At 36.7% G+C, this 21,787-nt stretch overlaps 3 protein-coding genes and 2 non-coding genes across 10 annotated transcripts in view; all 5 read right to left on the reverse strand.

Annotated features, from left to right (window-relative positions):
• Positions 1–7,550, reverse strand: part of LOC127510506 (coiled-coil domain-containing protein 136) — a 40,234-nt gene extending 32,684 nt beyond the window's left edge. For 3 of the 6 annotated variants that reach the window (XR_007929660.1, XM_051890078.1, XM_051890074.1), the window contains exons 1-2: positions 5,880–6,042; positions 5,386–5,628 (exon numbers count right to left, since the gene is read on the reverse strand). Coding sequence is in view for 5 of the 6 variants with exons in the window: in XM_051890078.1 (XP_051746038.1) it covers positions 5,386–5,440 (55 nt within the window). In the remaining variant the exon portion in view is untranslated. Of the gene's footprint in view, positions 1–5,385; positions 5,629–5,705; positions 5,834–5,879; positions 6,043–6,897; positions 7,065–7,174 lie in introns of those variants that run through there. The other 3 variants (XM_051890075.1, XM_051890076.1, XM_051890077.1) reach the window with 3 other exon arrangements.
• Positions 7,551–10,627: 3,077 nt separating this feature from the next.
• On the reverse strand, positions 10,628–14,642 carry naf1 (nuclear assembly factor 1 homolog (S. cerevisiae)). The gene is made up of 9 exons (XM_051890073.1): positions 14,486–14,642; positions 13,182–13,723; positions 12,834–13,005; positions 12,246–12,339; positions 11,926–12,008; positions 11,670–11,830; positions 11,508–11,559; positions 11,259–11,349; positions 10,628–11,123 (listed from the first exon to the last, which is right to left on the reverse strand). Exons 1-9 carry the CDS (start codon positions 14,522–14,524, stop codon positions 10,792–10,794), a joined length of 1,566 nt encoding a protein of 521 aa, XP_051746033.1. The 5' UTR covers positions 14,525–14,642; the 3' UTR covers positions 10,628–10,791.
• Positions 14,643–14,934: 292 nt separating this feature from the next.
• Positions 14,935–15,022, reverse strand: trnay-gua (transfer RNA tyrosine (anticodon GUA)). Its single transcript is given in 2 exon segments — positions 14,935–14,970; positions 14,986–15,022. It is a non-coding gene; the product is annotated as a tRNA-Tyr (tRNA).
• A 166-nt stretch (positions 15,023–15,188) lies between these two features.
• On the reverse strand, positions 15,189–15,275 carry trnay-gua (transfer RNA tyrosine (anticodon GUA)). The gene is given in 2 exon segments: positions 15,189–15,224; positions 15,239–15,275. It is a non-coding gene; the product is annotated as a tRNA-Tyr (tRNA).
• Positions 15,276–15,611: 336 nt separating this feature from the next.
• Positions 15,612–21,787, reverse strand: part of sbf1 (SET binding factor 1) — a 57,723-nt gene continuing 51,547 nt past the window's right edge. Inside the window, 8 exon segments of the mRNA XM_051890061.1 lie at positions 15,612–18,142; positions 18,238–18,369; positions 18,553–18,640; positions 19,599–19,804; positions 19,887–19,994; positions 20,092–20,331; positions 20,549–20,679; positions 20,895–21,021. Coding sequence (XP_051746021.1) covers positions 18,044–18,142; positions 18,238–18,369; positions 18,553–18,640; positions 19,599–19,804; positions 19,887–19,994; positions 20,092–20,331; positions 20,549–20,679; positions 20,895–21,021 — 1,131 coding nt within the window. The 3' untranslated portion in view covers positions 15,612–18,043.

Genomic DNA, 21,787 nt, shown 5'->3' on the forward strand with positions numbered 1-21,787 from the left:
GCCTAGCAACCACATAGCAATGAGGTAAGACAATTCAGAGCACCCTAGCAACCACATAGTGACGAGGTAAGACCACTTAGAACACCCTAGCAGCAACCACATGAAACTGTGCTAAAACCACTCAGTACACCCTAGCAACCTACATTGCAACTTTGGAAAACCTTGCCAACCGCATAACAAAGGCCATCTTCCCCACAACATCCTAGCATAATGAAAGTGAATTTTGGACAGATAGTCAATCATATTTTCTACAAAAAAAAATATATATATATAATAATAATAATAATAATAATCTGGTAGGTTAATATTATTTTTCCATTTTTCCTTGTCCATGCCATCTGGGTTACATCATTAGAAAAGAAAAGTTTCCAAATTTCATTGGATAATTTGGATGAAAGACTATAAAAAAAGACAGACTTTTTTCCTTTAGAATAATGTGCTCTGATGGATTAGAGAAATAAAATGGGTCAATTCTAAATTTTATGTTTTGAGAACAAGCACACAAAACTCACAAACACTAGAAGATGAGAGAGAAAAACAGGCGGAAAGAAAAGTGAGTTCAATCTCTAAAACTCCAAAAGCAGAAACTCTCAAAGCCTGCGCTCTCAGTGGACTCCTTCATGAGAATGTTTTTTCTGTGTGTGTGGGCCCTCACTTACCCGTGCATGCGGCGCAAATACACTATCTCTCTCTGCATGTAACTTTTCTTGCTAACCGAGCGTGATCTCACTCGAATTGCCCTTGAGATTCCCGCCGTCAGCTCTTCTGGAACGTTCTAAAGAGCCACTCCTCACATCCAAGATGGGGTCAGCGAGCAACAGAGGAAGGAAACCCGCAGGAAGGAGGAGAGGAAGATTTGGAGGAAGGAAAGCTGCAGTATACCTTGTTTTTGTCATTCGGTCAATGTATGTAAACCTCCGCAACATATAAACAATAACAAAGGAACATTCTGGGTTCAAAATAAGTTTATTTTGTGGCATGTGGTAGGAGCTGCACCATTCTGGATAAATTGAGAATCATGATTTTTTTAGTTTCAAATAGCGATTAATCATGAATAATCGCATCTAAGATAAAGGTTTGTTTACATTATATACACATATATGTGTATATACACAGACATATATTTATACATATGTTTGTATATGTATATACACACACAGATGCACACATATATAATATATAAATATAATAATATATATACACATATATTATGTAAACTTTTATGTTAGATATGATTAATCATGATAAATCGACTTGACAGCACTAGTTTCAAATGGAGATCACGATTCTCCTACGATTCTGAGCAGACAACTAAACAAAATAACAGGTTCTGAAAAAATATAAATTGCTGCAGTCTATTTAATCTGTTAAATTAATTTGAATGAATTTTTTAAAAAATCGGTTTGAGTGAATGATTCAATGACTCACTCATAAATACTTCACTTGTTTAATTACTGGATGAATCAGAGTTTCTGAACAAATCTCTTGAATGAATGATTTAATGACAAATACATTTTTTTTACAGTCGCCACCTAGTGGCGTATCAATGTAAGTGGTACAATCGTTATTTGAAGCACCAAGTTACTTTCAAAAGTTGATTTGCTCTATTTTGATCGCTTCTGTAGACATCAGTGTTTAACCACAAACTTTTATTCCAGGCAAATTGTTGTCAATTAGGAATATAATCATGTAGTTGTTTAAATTGAGATTGCGATCTTTTAATGATTAATCGTGCAGCTCTAGCATGCGATCGATTGCCTCAGAAAATAACTTCAATACATCCTTCTGTTTGTACAAACAAACAAAAAATGTGTATAGTATAAGTGCACTTGAAGAAAAGTCTTTGACACAAGACATTTCTAAGCCAAAATTTGCAGCTTATATGTTTGTAAAAATATTTTAGACCTGTAAAGTTGCCCAAAATCTCAATTTTGAATGACAATTCCATATGGATCATATGTAAACAATGCCTTTCTGGTGTCTTTCTGCATTTAATTCAAAAGTAAAAGGTTTAATGACTACATGGTCATGACAGGAGTTTGTGACTATAGTGTCATATTAAGACATATATGCCCAGTTCCACAGACAAGGCTTAAGCCTAGTCCCAGACTAAAATGCATGTTTGTTCCATCTTCACTGAAAGCAGCTTGCAGTGACATATCTTAATACTGTATATGTCAGTGCCATTGTTTTGTCTCAAGATGCACATCAGCAATTTTTTTCTAAAGCATGTTTATAGAAGCTACTTAAATGTCCTAAATGAACTAAGGCCTAGTCCTGGGTTAATATAAGCCCTGTCTGTGAAACCAGGCCATTATGTTTAAGTCTTCTGGCTATACTTTCACGACTGTGTATTTTAATGTTTCTCTCGATGCGATAAACCATAGACTTCCATCGTAAGTGCATTTTAGGCATAATTTTCTTTTGATTTCACAAACTGAGGAAGTCAAAAACAGACTTCCCCATCAGCGTGAAAAGACAAAAAAAACAGGCTGCAGGGAAATTCTAAACGCTGAATCTCTTGACGTCAGTACTCAGTGAAGTTTTCTAGAACAATTCGCATGGACAAAGACTTAAACAAGCATGAAATGAGAAAGGGCCTCTATATGTAAATGAGCTGTGGTAGCAAAAACTTTTGGGGTTTGACTGGACCTAAACTTTGTAGGTGCTATGGCACCCAGAATGTGGGCGGTGAGAGAAAGAACGTGTGTTTTCATCATCCGGGGGTGGACAGGGAATGCAAGTGGCACTCGAATAATGTGAAACATGTGGGCGTCTGGTGCATGGAGGAGAGGTAGGCAGCACCATCACTGCTGGCTAAATCAGCAGGGCATTTAGAGGGAATTGTCATGGAAGCACTGCAAATAAGAGGCATGTGTGTGGTGACATGGAAGTGCTGTGCTAAAATGATCCTCTTTCTCCCTAGACACCGTACGAGCTTCTAAAGCTCCTTCAATCTATCTCTCCATCTCAAATCCACCTACAGAAAAGTCCCAATTTACTGCGGTAATACAAAGTCAGATCAAGTACAACAATACTTATGCATCTTGTCGCAGGGGGCGAGGTTCTTTGGGAACGGAGGAACGGAGATGGAGACATTGGGACTGATGCTTTGAAGTTTCGACGCTGCTTTTGATCAGAGGCACAATTTAAAACAATCCCTCTAGTCTGCAGACAACAGCTATTTAAAAGCCTCTTCCAAGGAGAAATCTACAGCATTAGTGTGCACAAAAAAATGTATGCGGACAAACACTCAAAATATAATAGTTTCATAACAACACCCTAGTGAGCATGCAACATATCAGAAAGCAAGTATTTGGTTTCCCATAACCCCTTGCTGCACACCTTCAAAGCCTTTTTATTTACGGTAGCAAAGCTGCTGCATTTTCTTGTAAACATACAGCGTGTAAAAACAAAACAGGCTTAATTTACTAGCTGACACACACAAGCAGACCACAGCACACCAAATTTGGCTGGTTGACAAGATGAGTCATGTGAAGCATGAGAACCAGTGGTGTCAAAATTGGCAAGTTTGAAATCTATATCATATATATTTCTTTAATGTTAAAATACTTTCCCTATCTCTTAATATGCAGGGACAGCTATAAATTAGCCATTTGTAGGTTGATTTTGATGGATGGATGGATAGATAAAACGTTAGATAGACAGACATAAAACGTTAGATACGATTCTCTCTTTTTTAATCTTAATCGATTTTTATCCCAGTTAAAAAATTTTGCCTCTCAAGAAAATCTTGTTTTTATAGAAAATATCTTGAATTAAGTTTATTTTTTATAGATAGACAGACAGATAAAATGTTGGTTGGTTGGTTGGTTGGTTGGATGGATGGATGGATGGATGGATGGATAGACAGACAGATAGATAAACAAATTCTCTCTTTTTTAATCTTAATCAATTTTTATCCCAGTTAAAATATTTTGCCTCTCAAGAAAATTTAATATAAGTTTTGTTTTTAGAGAAAATATCTTGAATTAAGTTTATTTTTTTACCCCATTGGCAAATAATTATTATTATTTAATAATAATCATTAAATATTTTGTTGTTTCTGTATTAAACATAAACACTAACTAAAATTTTGTTAGAATTCAAAAAGGAAACAAACGCCAATGATGTAAGAACACATAACTCAAGTCATATTCTCTGAAAATAAATTGTAATATCTTACGCTGAACTTCAGAAGTAAATTTATCTTGTTTTAAGAATCTTGAGATATTGTGTTAAAATAAATTCTTTAAAGCCTTTATATGCATTATAAAACTATTTTAACGTATTATTTATGCCTTATAATGCACTGTTTGTCTCATGAATAACAGTTATAACACATTATAATACTTATCTATTCATTGTTAAACCTTTAGAAAGTATAATGCATTAAAATACATAACAAAAAAATAAAAGATAGAATGCATTATAACGTACTTCATGAATACCATTATAATGCATTACACATATAGGCTTTAAAGGGTTAGTTCACCCAAAAATGAAATTTCTGTCATTAATTACTCACCCTCATGTCGTTCCAAACCCGTAAGACTTTCCTTCATCTTTGAAACACAAATTAAGATATTTTTGATGAAATACGAGAGGTATCTGACTCCTCAATAGACAGCAATTTAACCACTACTTTCAACGTTCAGAAAGGTACTAAAGACATTGTTAAAATAGTCCAGGTGACTGCAGTGGTTCAACCTTAATTTTATGAATATACAGTTGAATAAAGTCGTTATTTTTGTTTTGTTTTTGCGCACAAAAAGTATTCTCGTCGCTTCATAACATTAAGGTTGAACCCTGCAGTCACATGGACTATTTTAATGATGTCTTTACTACCTTTCTGGACCTTGAAAGTGGTAGTTAAATTGCTGTCTATGGACGAGTCAGATACCTCTCGGATCAAAAATATCTTAATTTGTGTTCTTAAGATGAACGAAGGTCTTAGAGGTGTGGAACGACATGAGGGTGAGTAATTAATGACAGAAATTTAATTTTTTTGTGTGAGAACTAACCTTTAAGTAAAGTGTTATCGATATTTCTACTGGAAACCAAGAGAAAAATACTGATAAACAAATCATTTTTGCATTGTAGCAAGTGCATTAGAAGACTAATAAACAGAAAACCACCATCATTTCATAATACACATTTATGTCTTAACCAAGACACACACACAAACTCACATTTGACTGAGAAACTGTCATACTGATGTTATCTCTGTTTCTATATAACATCAGACAGCCTCATCCTTCTAAACAACCTTCTGCCTCATGACAGACCAGATAACAATGCAGATGGAGGTAAGGCTAGAGAAAACAATAATTATTTCATGCATCGTTGCACAAATGATCACCTGTAGAAACATCACACACACACCTGCAGGATCCAAGACCTCCTCAATGACGGGCGGCAGACGCAATCCGCAGTCCATGGTTGTCGTGGCGACAGGCCTCAGGAAGTGGGGGGGTTGGGGGTTGGAGGGGGGTTAGATGTCCAAACACACGTTCGCCAATGAAGCAGGCGCAGTGATAATGGTCAGAAAACAGGAGGGACAATCACACACAGCCCTGCGAGGAATGTCAGGCTCCACACACACTGTGCTGCGACGGTCGATACATCCTGAAACACACAAATACACACAGATCAGTTCAATATCCCTCTAAACAACTGCAGACATCACGGTCTAAACTGCTTACAGATGATTTATTGCTCTTCCTGAACAACTGTGCTGTTCTCTCTCTCTCTCTTCTCTCTGTTTCTTATTGTCTCCTTGCAAAACAAAGCATGAAACACTGCACAGCATCAAGGGTATTTCAGCAACATGATCATTCTCTGACTCTCAAACACAGAGAAAGCATTGGTCTGCTTACCTTTAATGAGATCTGTGCGCAGCTCAGGACACTGACAGCTTACGTCTCCGTTACTCGCTGTGCATTATCTCTCGTTTACTGCGTGCACTCCTCTCGTCTGCTCTCCCTCCTTCCTTCCCCCCTCTCTCTCTTTCTCGCTCACTCACTCCCTCTAGCTCTCTTGCTCCCCCTTTATCTTTTACCTCAGTTTGCTCTTTTCTCATCTGTTAACTCTTTGATTGCTTTGTGTGGTCCATTTTCTCACAGATTTAAATCAGCTGGCTTTTGGGAGCATTTTGATGCTTTTGCACTAATATACACTTTGGGGACACAATGACTGCACAGTATTAATAAATATGTAATTAATAAATATTTAATTATATTTAATTAATAAATATGCTAAAAGTTTAATATTTAAGTCTTAATTATTTGAAAAAAATATTTTAATATTTTTATTAATTGTATTTATATTTCAAAGTTGGTTTCATGCCATTTGTTAGTTTTGTTTATGTATTATTTTTATTCAATTATTACAAATTAAAATTAGTACTGTCAAATCGCATCTAACATAAAAGTTTGCATATATATTCACAAACTTAGATACGATTAATCAAAATAATCGTGATTATATGTGTGTGTGTGTGTGTGTGTGTGTGTATATATATATATATAGACTGCAAAAAAGGATTGTTGGTTTAACTTAAGTTACCTGGTTACCTTAAAATTTTGAGTTCACTGAAATTAAAATTTTGAGTTAATACAATGAAGGCGATTGGTTTAATCAACAGAAACTCAAAATATTATGTTATCTGAACTACATTATCTAAGTTGACTGGACAAAAGAAAAAAGATAACAAATCACAAAAATAATTTTAAAAAATACTTTTGCTAGATGCAATTAATCGCGATTTATCAATTTGACAGCACTGATTAAAATATTATCAGTTTATTAAGTCTTCATTTTTTTGAAAACTAGTTTAATATTTTATTTTATTATTAATTGTACTTATTATTGATTATTGAGGCACGGTATATTTACATTCCGAGCGTGATTTGGTTAGATCTGGTCTTCATACTCCCAGCAAGATGAAATCAAACAACATGAAGGCCTCGTACTGAAACTCGCAGCATGTTTAGGATCAGTTCGGGAAGATGTCTGAGCAAGACGTGATGACACGACACAGCATTGCAAAGCCCTGAAAAATAAAACATCCTGAAACATTAGACATTTGTATATATTTCATCAATATGCATAAACAATATTTTTTTTAATGAAAAGATACTTTTTGAAACTGTTTAAAAGTTCATTCTCTCACTTTCTGTCTCAGGCTATGGACAACCAGCTCACTACTTTCTGAAAACTGTTGACATAAACACAAACATACCAGAACAAACAAGACTAGAAATGCCAGTAAAAAAGTAAAACTCTCATTTGTAACTCACATCTTGGTTAAATTAGTATATACACGTAATATATCGATGAACAATGGCTTGTCTTATTGTTGATATGCAATGTACAGTAGGTATTGCGCTATCAATTACTACACTATAAGGGAAGGAAACTTACTTCCCTCATTAAGAAACAACAGCTGCCTGAGAGACATATTTTGCAATTCGCGGTAGCTCAGAATCTTTGTTTGCAAAACCATTCAGGTTGTAGGACATTAGTGTCAGCGCGCGAGAGAAAAAACGCGACGAGCTGCCACTCTATCACAGCAACCTGATGGCGTTGCTTGGCAACCGAGCTGTCCGCTGGCAGTGAGGAAACTGACTCACCGCTGAAACAGGGCCAAGAATGTTCCCCTTAAATGACACCTTAAAACAAGAAAAAGACATCATCAGAAACTGATAGGGGTTCTGTGTAAAGTGTAAGTTGAAAGTTTAATCACATATTTACACAGCTACACCTGCTCAAGGTAACGTGGTAATACAGGAGCCCGTTAACACGCTCCGTTTCGGTCATTTTATCTCTGTGTTTCACATAAACACACCGAAAAAGCTCAAAGGGAATCGACGTTTTAAGCTCAAAGCCAACAAACGGACAAGGACTCCTTTGTAGGAGGTAAGGATCGATATGTCATTCTAGGTTAAGTTAGGCCGTTGGAAAATTTCCATTGTTGAGTTTTTTTCCCCCTACAATTTTCTTAAGTTAAGAGAAATAAAAAAAAAATAAAAAAAAATGCATATCCTTCATTTTAATTAATTTGTGCACTCTATGTTTCAAGGTGCGTTCACGCCATGTTACCGGTTAAAACCGAATTGTAAAAAGCCTTCACGCGCTTGTAGAACTTGTAATTACAACGTGTAAACTCGTAATTTTCTGAGAGCTACGACCTTGTACCACGTGACCGCTGTACCACCTTTATTTATTAGTCAACATTATATTAAAATGATTTCTAAAATCTAAATACTTCAGAAAAGGCAGGTTTTTTTAATTGAGTTTACATTTAAAGGGTTAGTTCACCAAAAAATGAAAATAATGTCATTTATTACTCACCCTCATGCCGTTCCACACCCGTAAGACCTTCGTTAATCTTCGGAACACAAATTAAGATATTTTTGTTGAAATCCGATGACTCAGTGAGGCCTCCATAGCCAGCAATGACATTTCCTCTCTCAAGATCCATTAATGTACTAAAAACATATTTAAATCAGTTCATGTGAGTACAGTGGTTCAATATTAATATTATAAAGCGATGAGAATATTTTTGGTGCGCCAAAAAAACAAAATAACAACTTATTTAGTGATGGCCGATTTCAAAACACTGCTTCAGGAAGCTTCGGAGCGTTATGAATCAGCGTGTCGAATCAGCGGTTCGGAGCGCCAAAGTCACATGATTTCAGCAGTTTGGCGGTTTGACACGCGATCCGAATCATGATTCGATACGCTGATTAATAACTGAAGCTTCGGAGCGTTATTAATCAGCGTCATTGCTGACTATGGAGGCCTCACTGAGTCATCGGATTTCAACAAAAATATCTTAATTTGTGTTCCGAAGATTTACGAAGGTCTTACAGGTGTGGAACGGCATGAGGGTGAGTAATAAATGACAGAATTTTTATTTTTGGGTGAACTAACCCTTTAATTTTCTATAAGAATATGTGACCCTGGACCACAAAACCAGTCATAAAAGTCATAAAAAATTGAAATTGTGATGTATACATCATTTGAAAGCTGAATAAATAAGCTTTCCATTGATGTATGGTTTGTTGGGATAGGACAATATTTGGTATCTGGAATCTGAGGGTGCAAAAAAAAATCTAAATATTGAGAAAATCGCCTTTAAAGTTGTCCAATGAAGTCCTTAGCAATGCATATCCCCTCACAAAAATAAATTTTTGATATATTTACGGTAATACATTTACAAAATATCTTCATGGAACATGATCTTTACTTAATATCCTAATAATTTTTGGCATAAAATAAAAATCGATAATTTTGACCTATACAATGTATTGTTTGCTATTGCTACAAATATACCCGTGCGACTTATAACTGGTTAATCTTATTTTCTTATGTTCGCAAAAGTTATACGTCAACTATGTTACTGACACAATATCCCTATGCAACCAAAAACTGGTTCAAAACACCCAGCGACCAGCATCATATATTATTTTTTTCTGCGGTGAACACATTATTAACACATTACTATTATTTTTCCCTTTTTTCAATATTTTATCAATAATATATTGTCAAGGATTATATTAGCCTAAATGGCCATCAATAATGTTGGATAAATTGTTATGGTTTGCAACTTTTGGAATTTTACATTTTTAATAAAATAAACAAGTAAATCTTTCTTTAGTAAATGTACCCCCAATTATAAAATGAGCAATATGTAACTGCAAAATAAACCACAGTAATTTCCTTCCTGTTTCAGTGGCTCAAACATGCTTGAGATAGCAATCGCAATCCATGCTTTCCATCCAGGTGCCCCATATTGGACGGAAGCAAATGAAACTGCCTGTTCCCAGATGGATTGTGTTGCCCTGGGCACTGCCAATCTGCTGGAAACACACTGTGACCTTGAGTCACAACGCTTGGGATACTGAGGTCAGAATTACAGCTTCTAAACAACAGAAAGACAAGAGCATTCCTGAACATCCATAACATCAGTAGGAAAAGGTATATGGGATCATGGGATATACTGTAGGTAACAGAGCTGATGCTATTTTGAACATGTTTGGTTAAAGATGGAAAAACGACAGTATAGACCACGGGTGTCATTTTAGATAATAGAGCAGATTGGACTTAATCAGTGGTTCTCAAACAGAGGGCCGGGGCCTCAACAAACTTCCAGTGTGGGGGAAATAAGTCTTAAAATTATTTAAATTAAGTTATATTAACAATCTTCATTAAAATGCTAACAAAAAAATATATAAAAATAAAGATCAATAAAACCATTTATAAGCTGCATCTCATTTATCCTCTAGAGGTCGCATACGTCATCAAAGATGCCTTATTTCAGAAAACCGTTAGAAAATTAATATTTATTCCTTGTGAATCGTGAATTATTGTAATTTCCTCATGACTTTGGAATATAATGGTTACTTTACTGAAATGGGGCAGGCTCAATGAAATATGCAGCTGACAAATGCGAGCTTTCTACACTGTTCAGGTGATTTACATTTGTTATTTTTGCACTTCTGAGCCACACTACAAAAAAAATAGGAACATTAATCAAATTTTTGAAGTGTATACTTTGTAATAAATGTACAAAGCAGCTGTGTCTAACACCACACAGTGAAAGAGACACACTGAAAAATAATACAGTATAAAGAAATTAATCATTTTTAATACAAAATGAAAAACTGCACTAACAATATACAGTTAGGTTTGAACCACACTACACACCTGTATACAGTTATATTAGTATGCAAAGATTGTGATCCCTTTAAGGGCGCAGGATGTGAAGAGGATTCAGTCACAGGTTTATTGATTAAATGGAGGTGGTGGAGGAGGGGGAGGAGGGGGAGGTGGGGGCTGGAACATAAAGCCCTGATTGGGCCCTGGGGGCCACGGGGCCATGCCCATGTGAAAGGGTGGCGGTCTGGGAAAGGGTGGGATCATTGGACGCTGGAAAGGAAACATGTGTGGATCTGGATGAGGGAACATGTAGTCAGGTGGAAAGTGGGGGTGAGCGTGATAGTTGCTATGAAAACCGCCGCCACGATTGTGGTGCTGCCCACGGGGAACATTGCGGTTCTGTCGGGGCTTCCGCCGCCCTGCTTTTTGAGGCGCTTTATGGGCGTCCAATTCATCCTCTGGTAAAGAAAATGGTTAAGAGAGAGTGGTTAGCGAATATCCACATTAAGTCATGGCACTCATGTGGGTGATGCAGGTTCGAATTCAGCTTGCAACATTGCAAAAAGGTGGACATAAAATAATTGTTGACCCACCTGAGTCAGAATCGTTTTGCTGCCGTCTCTTTTGTTCTTTCAGCTTCTGTTTGGCCAGCTTCTCTTGCTCATCATCACTAAAGTCAAGTGCCTACGCAGGAAAAAAAACAATCAGCGGAGAGGCTAAACTATCACTTATTAACAGATAACACTGATGACATATTAAGGCAGGATATCACTCTCCCCATAGAGATTAAGCCTTTGCTGACCTGATTTCCCAAATAATTATTATGAAAAGGCCACATTTACCTCAGGGGGTGGTTCCTGGTCATTCTTCCAGGATGCATCTGAGCCTTTGGTCCTTGTTTGAGAGGAATCATTTGTAAATGATTGAGGAAAAATACCACAAAGCGTACTTCAATAAAACTGAGGCACACTCAAGCTTTCCGCTCGAAATGATGAGGTACTCACTCTTGGAGTCGCTCTGTAAAGATGTAGTCTGTGAAATCTTTAATTTTAGGGGCGAAGTAAACCGGGTCTTGAACTTTAACATCTTTCTGGTCAATATCGTCATGGGAGTTGAACCTCAAAACGTAGTAGGGCTGACAAACCGGCCCGAAGATTTCAAAGACCTGAGGAGAAAACAACAACCTTTTAGTCCCACAAAACAACTGTTTTACAGATTCAAAGTAAATAAATCTGGCACAGATGGATAATTGATACTGACCTTGCCAACAGAGTTTCTGTTTTTGTTGAATAACACACTGTCTTCATTCAGTGCTGGTGTGTTCTTGTATGACTCCACAATCACTAAATAAAATGAATCCATTTTGTATGAAATGTCCTTTAAATTCAGCCAAGACAAAACCTGCATGGTGTCTTCTAGCTAAGATGTTTTGCCCAGTGGAAAATTGATTTCTGAAGCATCATGTGACTGGAATAATGATGCGTTGCCATCACAGGATTAAGTTACATTTTAAAATATATTAAAATAGAAAAAGGTTATTAAAAATTTGTAATATTTTTTTTCACAAGATGCCTGAATACCTAATTGCTCCACAATGCTGGATATCGTGCCAATGGGCTCCATCTCTGTATCCTCTGGAAGGCTGATGATCAGGTTCTCCACTGCAGGAAGGTCCTGACGGCACAGAAGATACCTTATTTCTCATTTATGCCTGGTATTATCATCTTGGTTGATTCGATCACAAGGCAGATTTAGTTTAGCTTTATACAATCTAATTAAAAAAAAAGTTTTGCCAATAGAAACACATCAATTTGGTTTATAGATGAAAGAAAGTGACATAACATGTAGCCAATTTAACAATTTCACACATTCGAGTATTGAACACACACACACACACCGTGAACACACACCCAGAGCAGTGGGCAGACATTTTTTGATGCGGCGCCCGGGAAGTGATTGGGGGTTAGGTGCATTGCTCAAGGGCACCTCAGCTGTGGGTAATAGAGTGGAAGAGAGCACTGTTCATTCACTTCCCCCACCTATATTTCCTGTCAGTACTGAGACTCGAACCCGCAACCTTTGGGTTACAAGTCCGACTCTCTAAGCACTGGGCACAACTGTTTTTTTTAGAAGAAAAGGAGTGGTCTATTATAGCTCATTCCCCTCACCTCGATAAGCAACTCATCATGGGTTTTCACTGGTACTGGCTTCTTCTCATTGCCCATGGCAACAACTTCATCATCATCATCTGCATTGTTTATCACTACCTCAAGAGGCTCAGTAGAAGAAGAGGATGAGGATGATGAAGAGGACGATGAGGAGGACGAAGAGTCTGAGTCACTGAATAACATAAAAATAATCATTTCGACTAGCTTTTTGGAACATACTTTATGTACATAAAATGATAATATTATCATATATGAGTTTCATATGATAGTGCTAGAGCAGAAGGAGTTTAACAGAAGATAACAAGGCATGAGTCAGATGCTATAGACTTTATAGTCCTATTATTTTACCTGTCTGAACAGTTGTCATCCGAGCTGTTTCCTCTGTACTGCATGCCCAACAGAGCCAATGACCCAGTGCCAGAGTGTGGACTAACCACAACTCCACGCTGCATCTCTGTAGGTCCAGTCTGAACGCTGGAGCTCTGATCTCCTGTTTGTTCAGGCTGAATAATGGACATCTGATCTGCCACTACAGAAAGATCACTGGTGCACGGTTCTGATGTTGGTCCAAGTTGACTACTTGAGTTCTGTTCAACGGTTTGTTCAGACTGAATACTGGAGCTCTGACCTTCAGTATCTATAGACTGATCACCAGTGTACGGACCTTCTGCTGGTCCAAGCTGACCCCTGCTGCACTGATCTCCTGTTTCTTCAGACTGAATGCTGGAGATCTGATGTTCTATTTGTTCAGATTGACCACTGGTGCATGTTTCATCTGTTGGTCCAAGTTGCGGACCGGAGCTCTGATCACCTTTCGTTTCAGTCTGAAACTCTGTTGTATTAATATCCAATTCCATTTTCTCGTTTTCAGATTTGGTCTCACCTTGATCCTGGAAAAGAAACGAGTTTGAGAGAAGAGATTAGATGAGAGAATAATACAAACACAAATTTAAATTGATTTAAATGTCTGCTATGCTAGTTCTGTTACGTTATGTTGTGTATGTAGTTGTTTTGTTTAGATATTCTTTTACACTTTATAAAATGCCTTGAGCACTGACAACTTGAAAGCACTTTATATAAATATGCAAATATATTATTATAGTTTTTTTATGATTATAACTCATTAAACCGCGTGATACGGTCACGTGATATCAACCTGCGTCCATGAGAGGGCGACCCGCGCTACAGGTAGAATCAAACAGCCTCTTTTTTTTCTAGAAGACTGATGCCTAGATTCTTCACCTCATGTGAAAATCATTTTAATGATATTTCTCGAAAGTGCTGTTCATTGCTTTATGCATAATATTTATTTTATTTAACAAAACTGCACCTTTAAGTAACCAGCATGCAAGATTAAAGTAACTAAGGATGGTGGCAGTACGGATATTAGTGATGCCGTGACTTGCAATCCAATTTAGTATCACAAATTTGGACAATTAATTCCCAACGTGGGCTGCATCACCCACTATCAGTTAATAATAGTGACCTAACTACTGTTCATGGATGATGTGCATGCTGAGTTATTGATAACTGATCACGTTTAAAGTATAAATTTACACTTGTCTAACAGTCTAATTATTCAGTACGTACCAAGTGTGCCAAAATGAATATGAATTATAAAAACATACATAAGGATATAGAACAGTCTTTACCTGGCCATCAGTTCCGGTCTCTGTACTTGAATTCTCCATGTTTAGGTTTCCATGTGAGAACAGCGTGAAGAAATCGCTTTTTTACGTCAATGGCGTCACAACAACAGGAACCATAAAGTCCATTTCAAAATAAAAGGCCCAATTATTAATATAAAAAACATAATACAATTTTTTAAAAATAAATTAAACATTTATCATCATATATATTTAAAAAAAAAAATACTTTAATATTTTGTGTATATATAGGAAGAGCACGAGCTGGCTTTTTCTTAGGAAAGAAAAACAGGAAACCTGATGTACTATCTGGAATGAATCACAGTTATTCTCTTCTTTTCATTGTTTGCCAAATTAAATGCAATGTCAGTTATGTACACAGCCAGACGAGGCACTACCGCATCAGTATAAAGCTGGAATCCTTCGAAGTGTTGTAATGTCATTGAAAAATCAACTCCTTCGAGCCGGATTCGAACCAGCGACCTAAGGATGTCAGTGTTAAGCCTCTACAGTCCTCCGCTCTACCAACTGAGCTATCGAAGGTCTGTAGTGACGTCATTTGTAATGGAATTTAGTTAAACGCCTAGCATTGCAAAACTAAAATAATTATTAGCTAGCGCGGTTTCTGTTAGTATCACGCAAATATTACCAGTGATTATGTTAATTTTAACACTGCTGGTTGTGAATAAACCAAACCAAATAAACGTTTTCCTTCGAGCCGGATTCGAACCAGCGACCTAAGGATGACAGCTTATCCCACTACAGTCCTCCGCTCTACCAACTGAGCTATCGAAGGCCTTGCTATGAAACATAATAAAAATGGTGATTGGTTTATCATCAACCAATCACAACGTCTTTTAATATCCGTTTAATTATTCTTGAGAGGCTGAGGTAACTGTACAGTGCATGTCGTTCTCTGTCAGATAAAGATAAAATTGTCGAGAACTAAATATCTTCATGTCAACAAAATATGTTAAATATGAATATCACATCTACATTTAGGTTACAAGACATCACACAGCCAAGCTACGGCTACTGTAATGTTAATGATTTACCAGCAGATGGTGCTATGGGTCCCTACATAAATCCGTGTACATGTGCGTCCAGAAAGCGCAAAATTAGGCTACAGACATCGCCCAAAAATGATTTTTAATATTTTTAAATTAACTGAAATTATTTACACACACATGCTGTTCAAAATATGTATACCTTTCTTCCGTTGAACACACACACAAAAAGATTTTAAGACCAGCGTCAATTGCATTTTTTTTTTTTTTTTCTTTTTTTAACAAAATGCAAGTAAATGGTGACTGAAGCCATCATTCTGCCCATAAGCTCTGGGAAAAAGTCATAAGTTACACGGGTTTAGAACAAGATGAGAGTGAGTAAATTATGATATAATTACCACTATTGGTGAATTCCTCCTTTATGGAACACTACCAATCCATAAAACAAGAATTACACCTCTAAACAGTAAAATTATTAGCCTCCCTCTCCCAGTTTAACTGACACAGAGTCAAAGGGCAGATATTCTAGCGTTTAAACGAGGGATTGGGATATTCATGTTTTAATTTAATAAACAAAGACAAAAAGCAGCACACACAAATGTCAGGAGGCCATGAACCTCACAGTGGTTTAATCCTAAAAATATATATGGCATGATTGACAACACAACCTGGATCAGATGGAATAAATCTAATTTAAAAAAAAAAAAAAAAAAAAAGTATGAAAAATAAATAATTAAAAATGTTATGCAGTTTTTGCTGTCAGATAAAATGAATGTTACAAAAACTGCTGCATCCTATAGGACTCGAATTATGTGAACCTGTACTGATCACTTCAAAGAAGAAAAAAAAAAATTAAAAAGAAATTTAGGGTTTATTTATGAGTCACATCTGAAGGTTTCCAATATATATATATATATATATATATATATATATATATCATTAGTCACGTTAACAGAGAGATAAACAATGGCACATATTGGATTTCTAATTTAAAAGTTAAGTGGTGCTCTGAGGACTGTCATATTCAGGAGACAAAGTTAAATAAATTACTACCATTAACATACACATTTGAGTATTATATACAAAGGGAGTTATTGGAACAAAAATCTACAATTCAAATTTTGTTGTCAACAGTTCTGAAGTATTACCCTATTTTACACCATGTGTGTGTGTGTTAGTTCTTGTATCTGGAATTAAAAAAAAAACAAAAAAAAACCCTGCAACGGTGCAGTCCTGTGATAAACAGGTCATACTTTTATGCATCCTCACCAAGTCCAGCAAAATAGACCCTTTCTCTAAAGGAATAATATAAACAAACTCCTCTATGTACAGGATTCAAACAGAACAGGTAACAGACTAACTAAAACACTGATTCTGACAGATCTAGGGCTCAGAGGCTGGAGAACAGAAGCGCATGACGACTGCGACCCGCGCTTGATTTCGGGACAGGCTGATTCGCTTTTACTTTGAATTAAATTTGCTAAATATATATGGCAGGTCTGATATCTCACTTAGGTCCAATAATATATCTCAAATTGAAGTTTGAAGAGTTTCGGAATTCATATATTTTTGTTACAGGAAATGATGCGGAACCCAGTTGTCATTGCGACCAGCTCCAGTCTCTGGCCTCTGATTGGTGTAAACAGAAACTTGATGAAACGAAGAGGATATAAATCTCATCCACACACCGCGTCCTCCCCCTTCAGTCTGTCTTTTCGTCTTCTAAAAATCAAAGAATCATCTTTCTGTGCATAAATTATGACAAAATACATCCCTCCTTTTCCTTCAGCATCCCTTAAACTCTCAAAAGCAATAGTGGTTTTTATTTTCATAGGAAGAACCCAAAAATTAAGTTTGTAAACAGTCAAATGTGAATCTCCAGATGGCATTTTGATAACTTTACTGTTCGGACATGGTAAACTGTCACAACAATGGATCTTTGCTTATTATTTTGATGTAAATAACATAATGGAAAATGAGTCTTGAACACAAATCCTTCATGAACCGTTGCATGGACACCCTGTTTGACGAAGCCAACCAATCAGAAGGGAGCGAGAGAACTTGTCTAGCCAATGAGAAGGCGGGACATGTGATGTGCAGTTTGACTCCAAGCAGTGGCATAGTGATGGTAAGAGGGTTAAACGTTACATTGGGGGTCACTCTTTTGCGAGCTGTGGCTAGTTATTGGGCATTTTTAGAGCCCCTGCATAGCTGAATGGTGCCATTGGCAGTATTGGAGCAATATGGTGGGATGTGAGCGGCACATCATGCCTTTTCAAACAACCATAGGAGAACATCCAGGGGGTTTGACTGTTTAAAATAAGCCGAGCACTGGTGAGACCACTTAAAGGGAATTCTTCGTAGCTTTTCGACAAACAAAATATGCTGAAATGTGGTGAGGTGCGACATTGTAAAGTTCCATCGACACGGGAGCCCGTTCCAACTTTCCTCTGTAAACGCTGGGGAAGCGTTGCCTATTGGCTATGAGCACTGTCTGTCACTGGCCTCGCCCCCCCACAAATTGTCACAGTTCTGTTCTCTGCAAAGCCCTGCCCCCCTACGCATCAGATAGGCAACTCTGAATACTGTCCATCCATAACTGCGCATTCATGCTGTCCTGGGCACAGAAGTTGTATACTCTTTTGGTCGTCTTGAGCTGAAAGAGAGAGGGAGGGGGGTTAACATGCTTAAAAAAATGCTGTGTGAGTTATAAAGGAATAAAGCAATGTGAGCTGATTATAGAGGTCTTACATCAAAGAAGGCTTTGTCATCTATATTTTTAGGTGCTCCCATGGTGGGCGTCCCCGGAATGACAGATTCCACTTCAGCGAGTTCAATCATTCCCTTACAATCTTTATCTTGCCTCGATTCATAGTATCGCAACTAGAGAGAAAAAAAGAGAAAAGGGGGTACAGGAGCATCAAATAGCAGTCCCTTTGAATTATTCTTGACCAAAAACATATTGAAAACAGCCCATTTTTAATTTAAAACATCCGAGATTTGCTGCATACTGAAACTATTATGGGTCTAAATGGGTCAAAAATGTTTTCAATTGCAATGAATTACCTGGTGTTTGGTCTTATCCAGTACAAACCAACGTGGTTTCCAAGGTTTCAGCAAAGCGCCTTTTTTGTATAAAATACCCTCGAAGCTCCTATATCCAAAAAAATATATCACTTTTATTAAAGAGAAGATCTGACCTCCAAACATTCAACTTAGACCAATCCATACTGCATTTAAAACTACAGTAAAGAGCATTTTGCAAATTCTTGAATGAAATAGCTTTTATGAGCTCACAATAAAAAACTGTTATTTTAGTATTTTTAATGTACTATTAGAGTATTTATTCATTTTTTTTATTAGCTTTAGTTTATAAAATATTTTATTATTTATTAAAATATTTATATAATTTATTTAGTTTAAATTTTAGTCATTTTGTTATGTGCCTTTTTAAATATATCTATTTACTATAATTATATTTTTATTTCAGTTTTAGTCATTTTAGTACTTTACTGAAACTTATTTTTTCAGTTACTTGTCAAGGCAACATTTCTAATTTTAATTCTAACTTTTAATTGTATTTCAGCTTTATTTTAAATGCTGAAAATTATTTTTAATATTTTTACTTAACAATAACATCACTTGTAAAAAATTAAAACAAAGAAAATATGATAAATTATTTATTTAAAAAAAAAAAAAAAAATTCCACCCCACTGGACCATTTAAAGTGAACTAGCGAATGAAAAAAAAAAATTATTAAAAATCGGGAAAAAAACTTGGTGACAAGTAACAGGACCTATAATTTAGACTTTCAGTTATACATTCATAGAAATTTTAACCTAAAATCTTAGAAGTTCATTTAAAAAAACAAGTCTATGCTAGCGTTGTCAAAAGTACCGACCGCGACAAAGGCCAATCAGAGGTGTTTACGAATCTGCTCAACAGTGCTCAAAGCATCACATTTTTAAAATTTCAGTACCGGCTTGGTATCGCGGTCGGTACTTTTGACAACACTAGTCCATGCATTAACTACATCTATACAACCATAGCTAAAGCTGAGAGTGTAATTTTCCCAAAATCACACCCAGCGGCAACAGAAAGCTTTTCCAGACCTGTTCTCGCTCTCAGTGCTCTGGAACTGGCTGTAGAGCGTGCTGGTACTGGGCCGACCAGCTGCAGGCGTGGACGTGGCATTGACCTCACAGTCCAAAGCCAGGTTAATGGAGGAACCGACTCCACTCTCTTGCAGATACACACCCTGAGAGCGCCGCTGGTGGCTCATATTAGATGACATGAGCAGAGAGCTGGAAAATGATTGCTGAGGAAGGAGAAACAGACTATGAGTACACCATCCCATTAATAATTTGTAGATGGAGGTAAGATGTTATTTAGTCTCTTACCCTGCTCTCTAGTCTGGACTCAACCCTTTGGGCAGTCTTAATCTTGTCCCACGTGTCCTTCCATTTCTCCGTAGGTTGTCCCAACTCAGTTTCCAGATTCTGCACATCCTGCTCACAAACACACACATATATTAAGATGATCATCAGGATACATGTATAAAGAAGATAATTTAATTAGAATGAGGACTTTTGCTTTATTCCTCACCTGCAAGAGTTTGGTGATGGCATCAGGCACTACTTTACTGAGACTGTCATAGCAAGGCCAGACGATCCTCCGCTGGGACTTGGGGGCTGTTGTCTCCTGCTTTTCACCAGCTTCCTCCTGTAGCTTCTCCTGTCGACCCCGCACTAATTCCCAGTCAAAGGATGGACCCTCAGAAAGTGTTTCCTCCGTGTAAAAGTCCCAAACCTTCAAGTTGGAGATGAAGCTGTAGGGCTTTAAGACCTGCAAAAAAAAAAAAAGAAGAAGAAATGTGGGTTACACACACTAACCAACAGAGGGCACTAGAGTATTACTAATATAAAAAAACATCAATAGAAGGATATGTATAAATGTTTTTAGTGGTCGTTTAGTCACATTTAGTTGCAAATTACATAATGAAAAAAAGTCAACTTAATCTCAAACTAAACTGAGAAACACAAGAACAAAATTAGAAAGTGACCTCCTCCTCCTCAGGTGAAAACATGTAGTTGTAGAATATGGGGGTCTTCTTGTTGAGTCGGTCAATGTAATCCCAGACAGACTTACACACTTGAGGATTCTTCCTCTCACCTTTTTCTTCATACAAAACACCTAAACAGGAAACACATTGGAAAAGGGCCAAATAGGGTTTAATGATTGAATACTGTAAATATGCACCATGAAACTTCCTGCAAGGTAATTTGACTTTTTACAGTACAACACAAAGAGGGAACAATAACATGAAAAGATCACAATCTCATTACGAGAGTCAAAGATTATAGTTGGCATTATGTTGAAAAGTTTAATGGTTGTCAATTTAGACTCACCAAGTTCTATGCGCTCATAGTCTGAGTCCAGCAGGAAGGTGCGGAAGCGGTTGGAGACGTAGTGGTAGGCTAGAAACTTCAGGTAGTACTGACTGAACTCAAATTCCATGGGGAACTGCAGATGGATCTGTTGTGAAAATGAGCAGATGGGAGAATATTAAAATGTAACATCTATCAGATCTTAATGTGCAGAACAATTAATTAAATTTGCTTGCATTAAACATGGACTGACTGGAAAACCATCACAAGACCAGGTTTATATGCCCAAAACCACAACACAAAACCATATATAAGAGTATATATGACAAAAAGAACCGGGCCCAAGACTGAACCTTGTGGGACACCTATAGAAATATTAAGCAGTTCATCTGTAAATCATTACTATGCATTTTGCATCAATCATAAAAGTAATTATGAAGGCATCTACAAACTGTGGAGTCATAGCAATGAGGTAAAAGCCATTTTAAAGGAACGGAGAATATACTGGGCAAGTTTTCTTACATATTGTCTTCTACTTGATAAGGATGGCAATATATTTTTTTCCCCACTACAGTATTTATCTAATTTTTTTGCATAAACAATGAAATGCTAACTATAAACTAAGAACGTCATCACAACATTTGAAAAATACCATATATACAGTATATATATGAAGAAAAAAACCTGACCCCCTAGTGATGAGATAAAAGCCATTTTAATGGTACAGATATAAGTGAGAAGGACATGGGATAAGAAACAGGATCTCCTGGATTTCTAGAAGCTTAATCGTTTTTATTGTGTAAAAGACTACTATTAAGCAATCTCATTCTTTATATGTGCAGGGAAAGAAAGAAAGAAAGTCTGTCCTTATCTTCAGGGTAAATTAACTGGATAAGTCTTGTGCAATCCGGTGG

Source organism: Ctenopharyngodon idella, chromosome 4 (genome assembly GCF_019924925.1).
Source record: "Ctenopharyngodon idella isolate HZGC_01 chromosome 4, HZGC01, whole genome shotgun sequence".
In the NCBI taxonomy this organism is placed as follows: domain Eukaryota; kingdom Metazoa; phylum Chordata; class Actinopteri; order Cypriniformes; family Xenocyprididae; genus Ctenopharyngodon; species Ctenopharyngodon idella.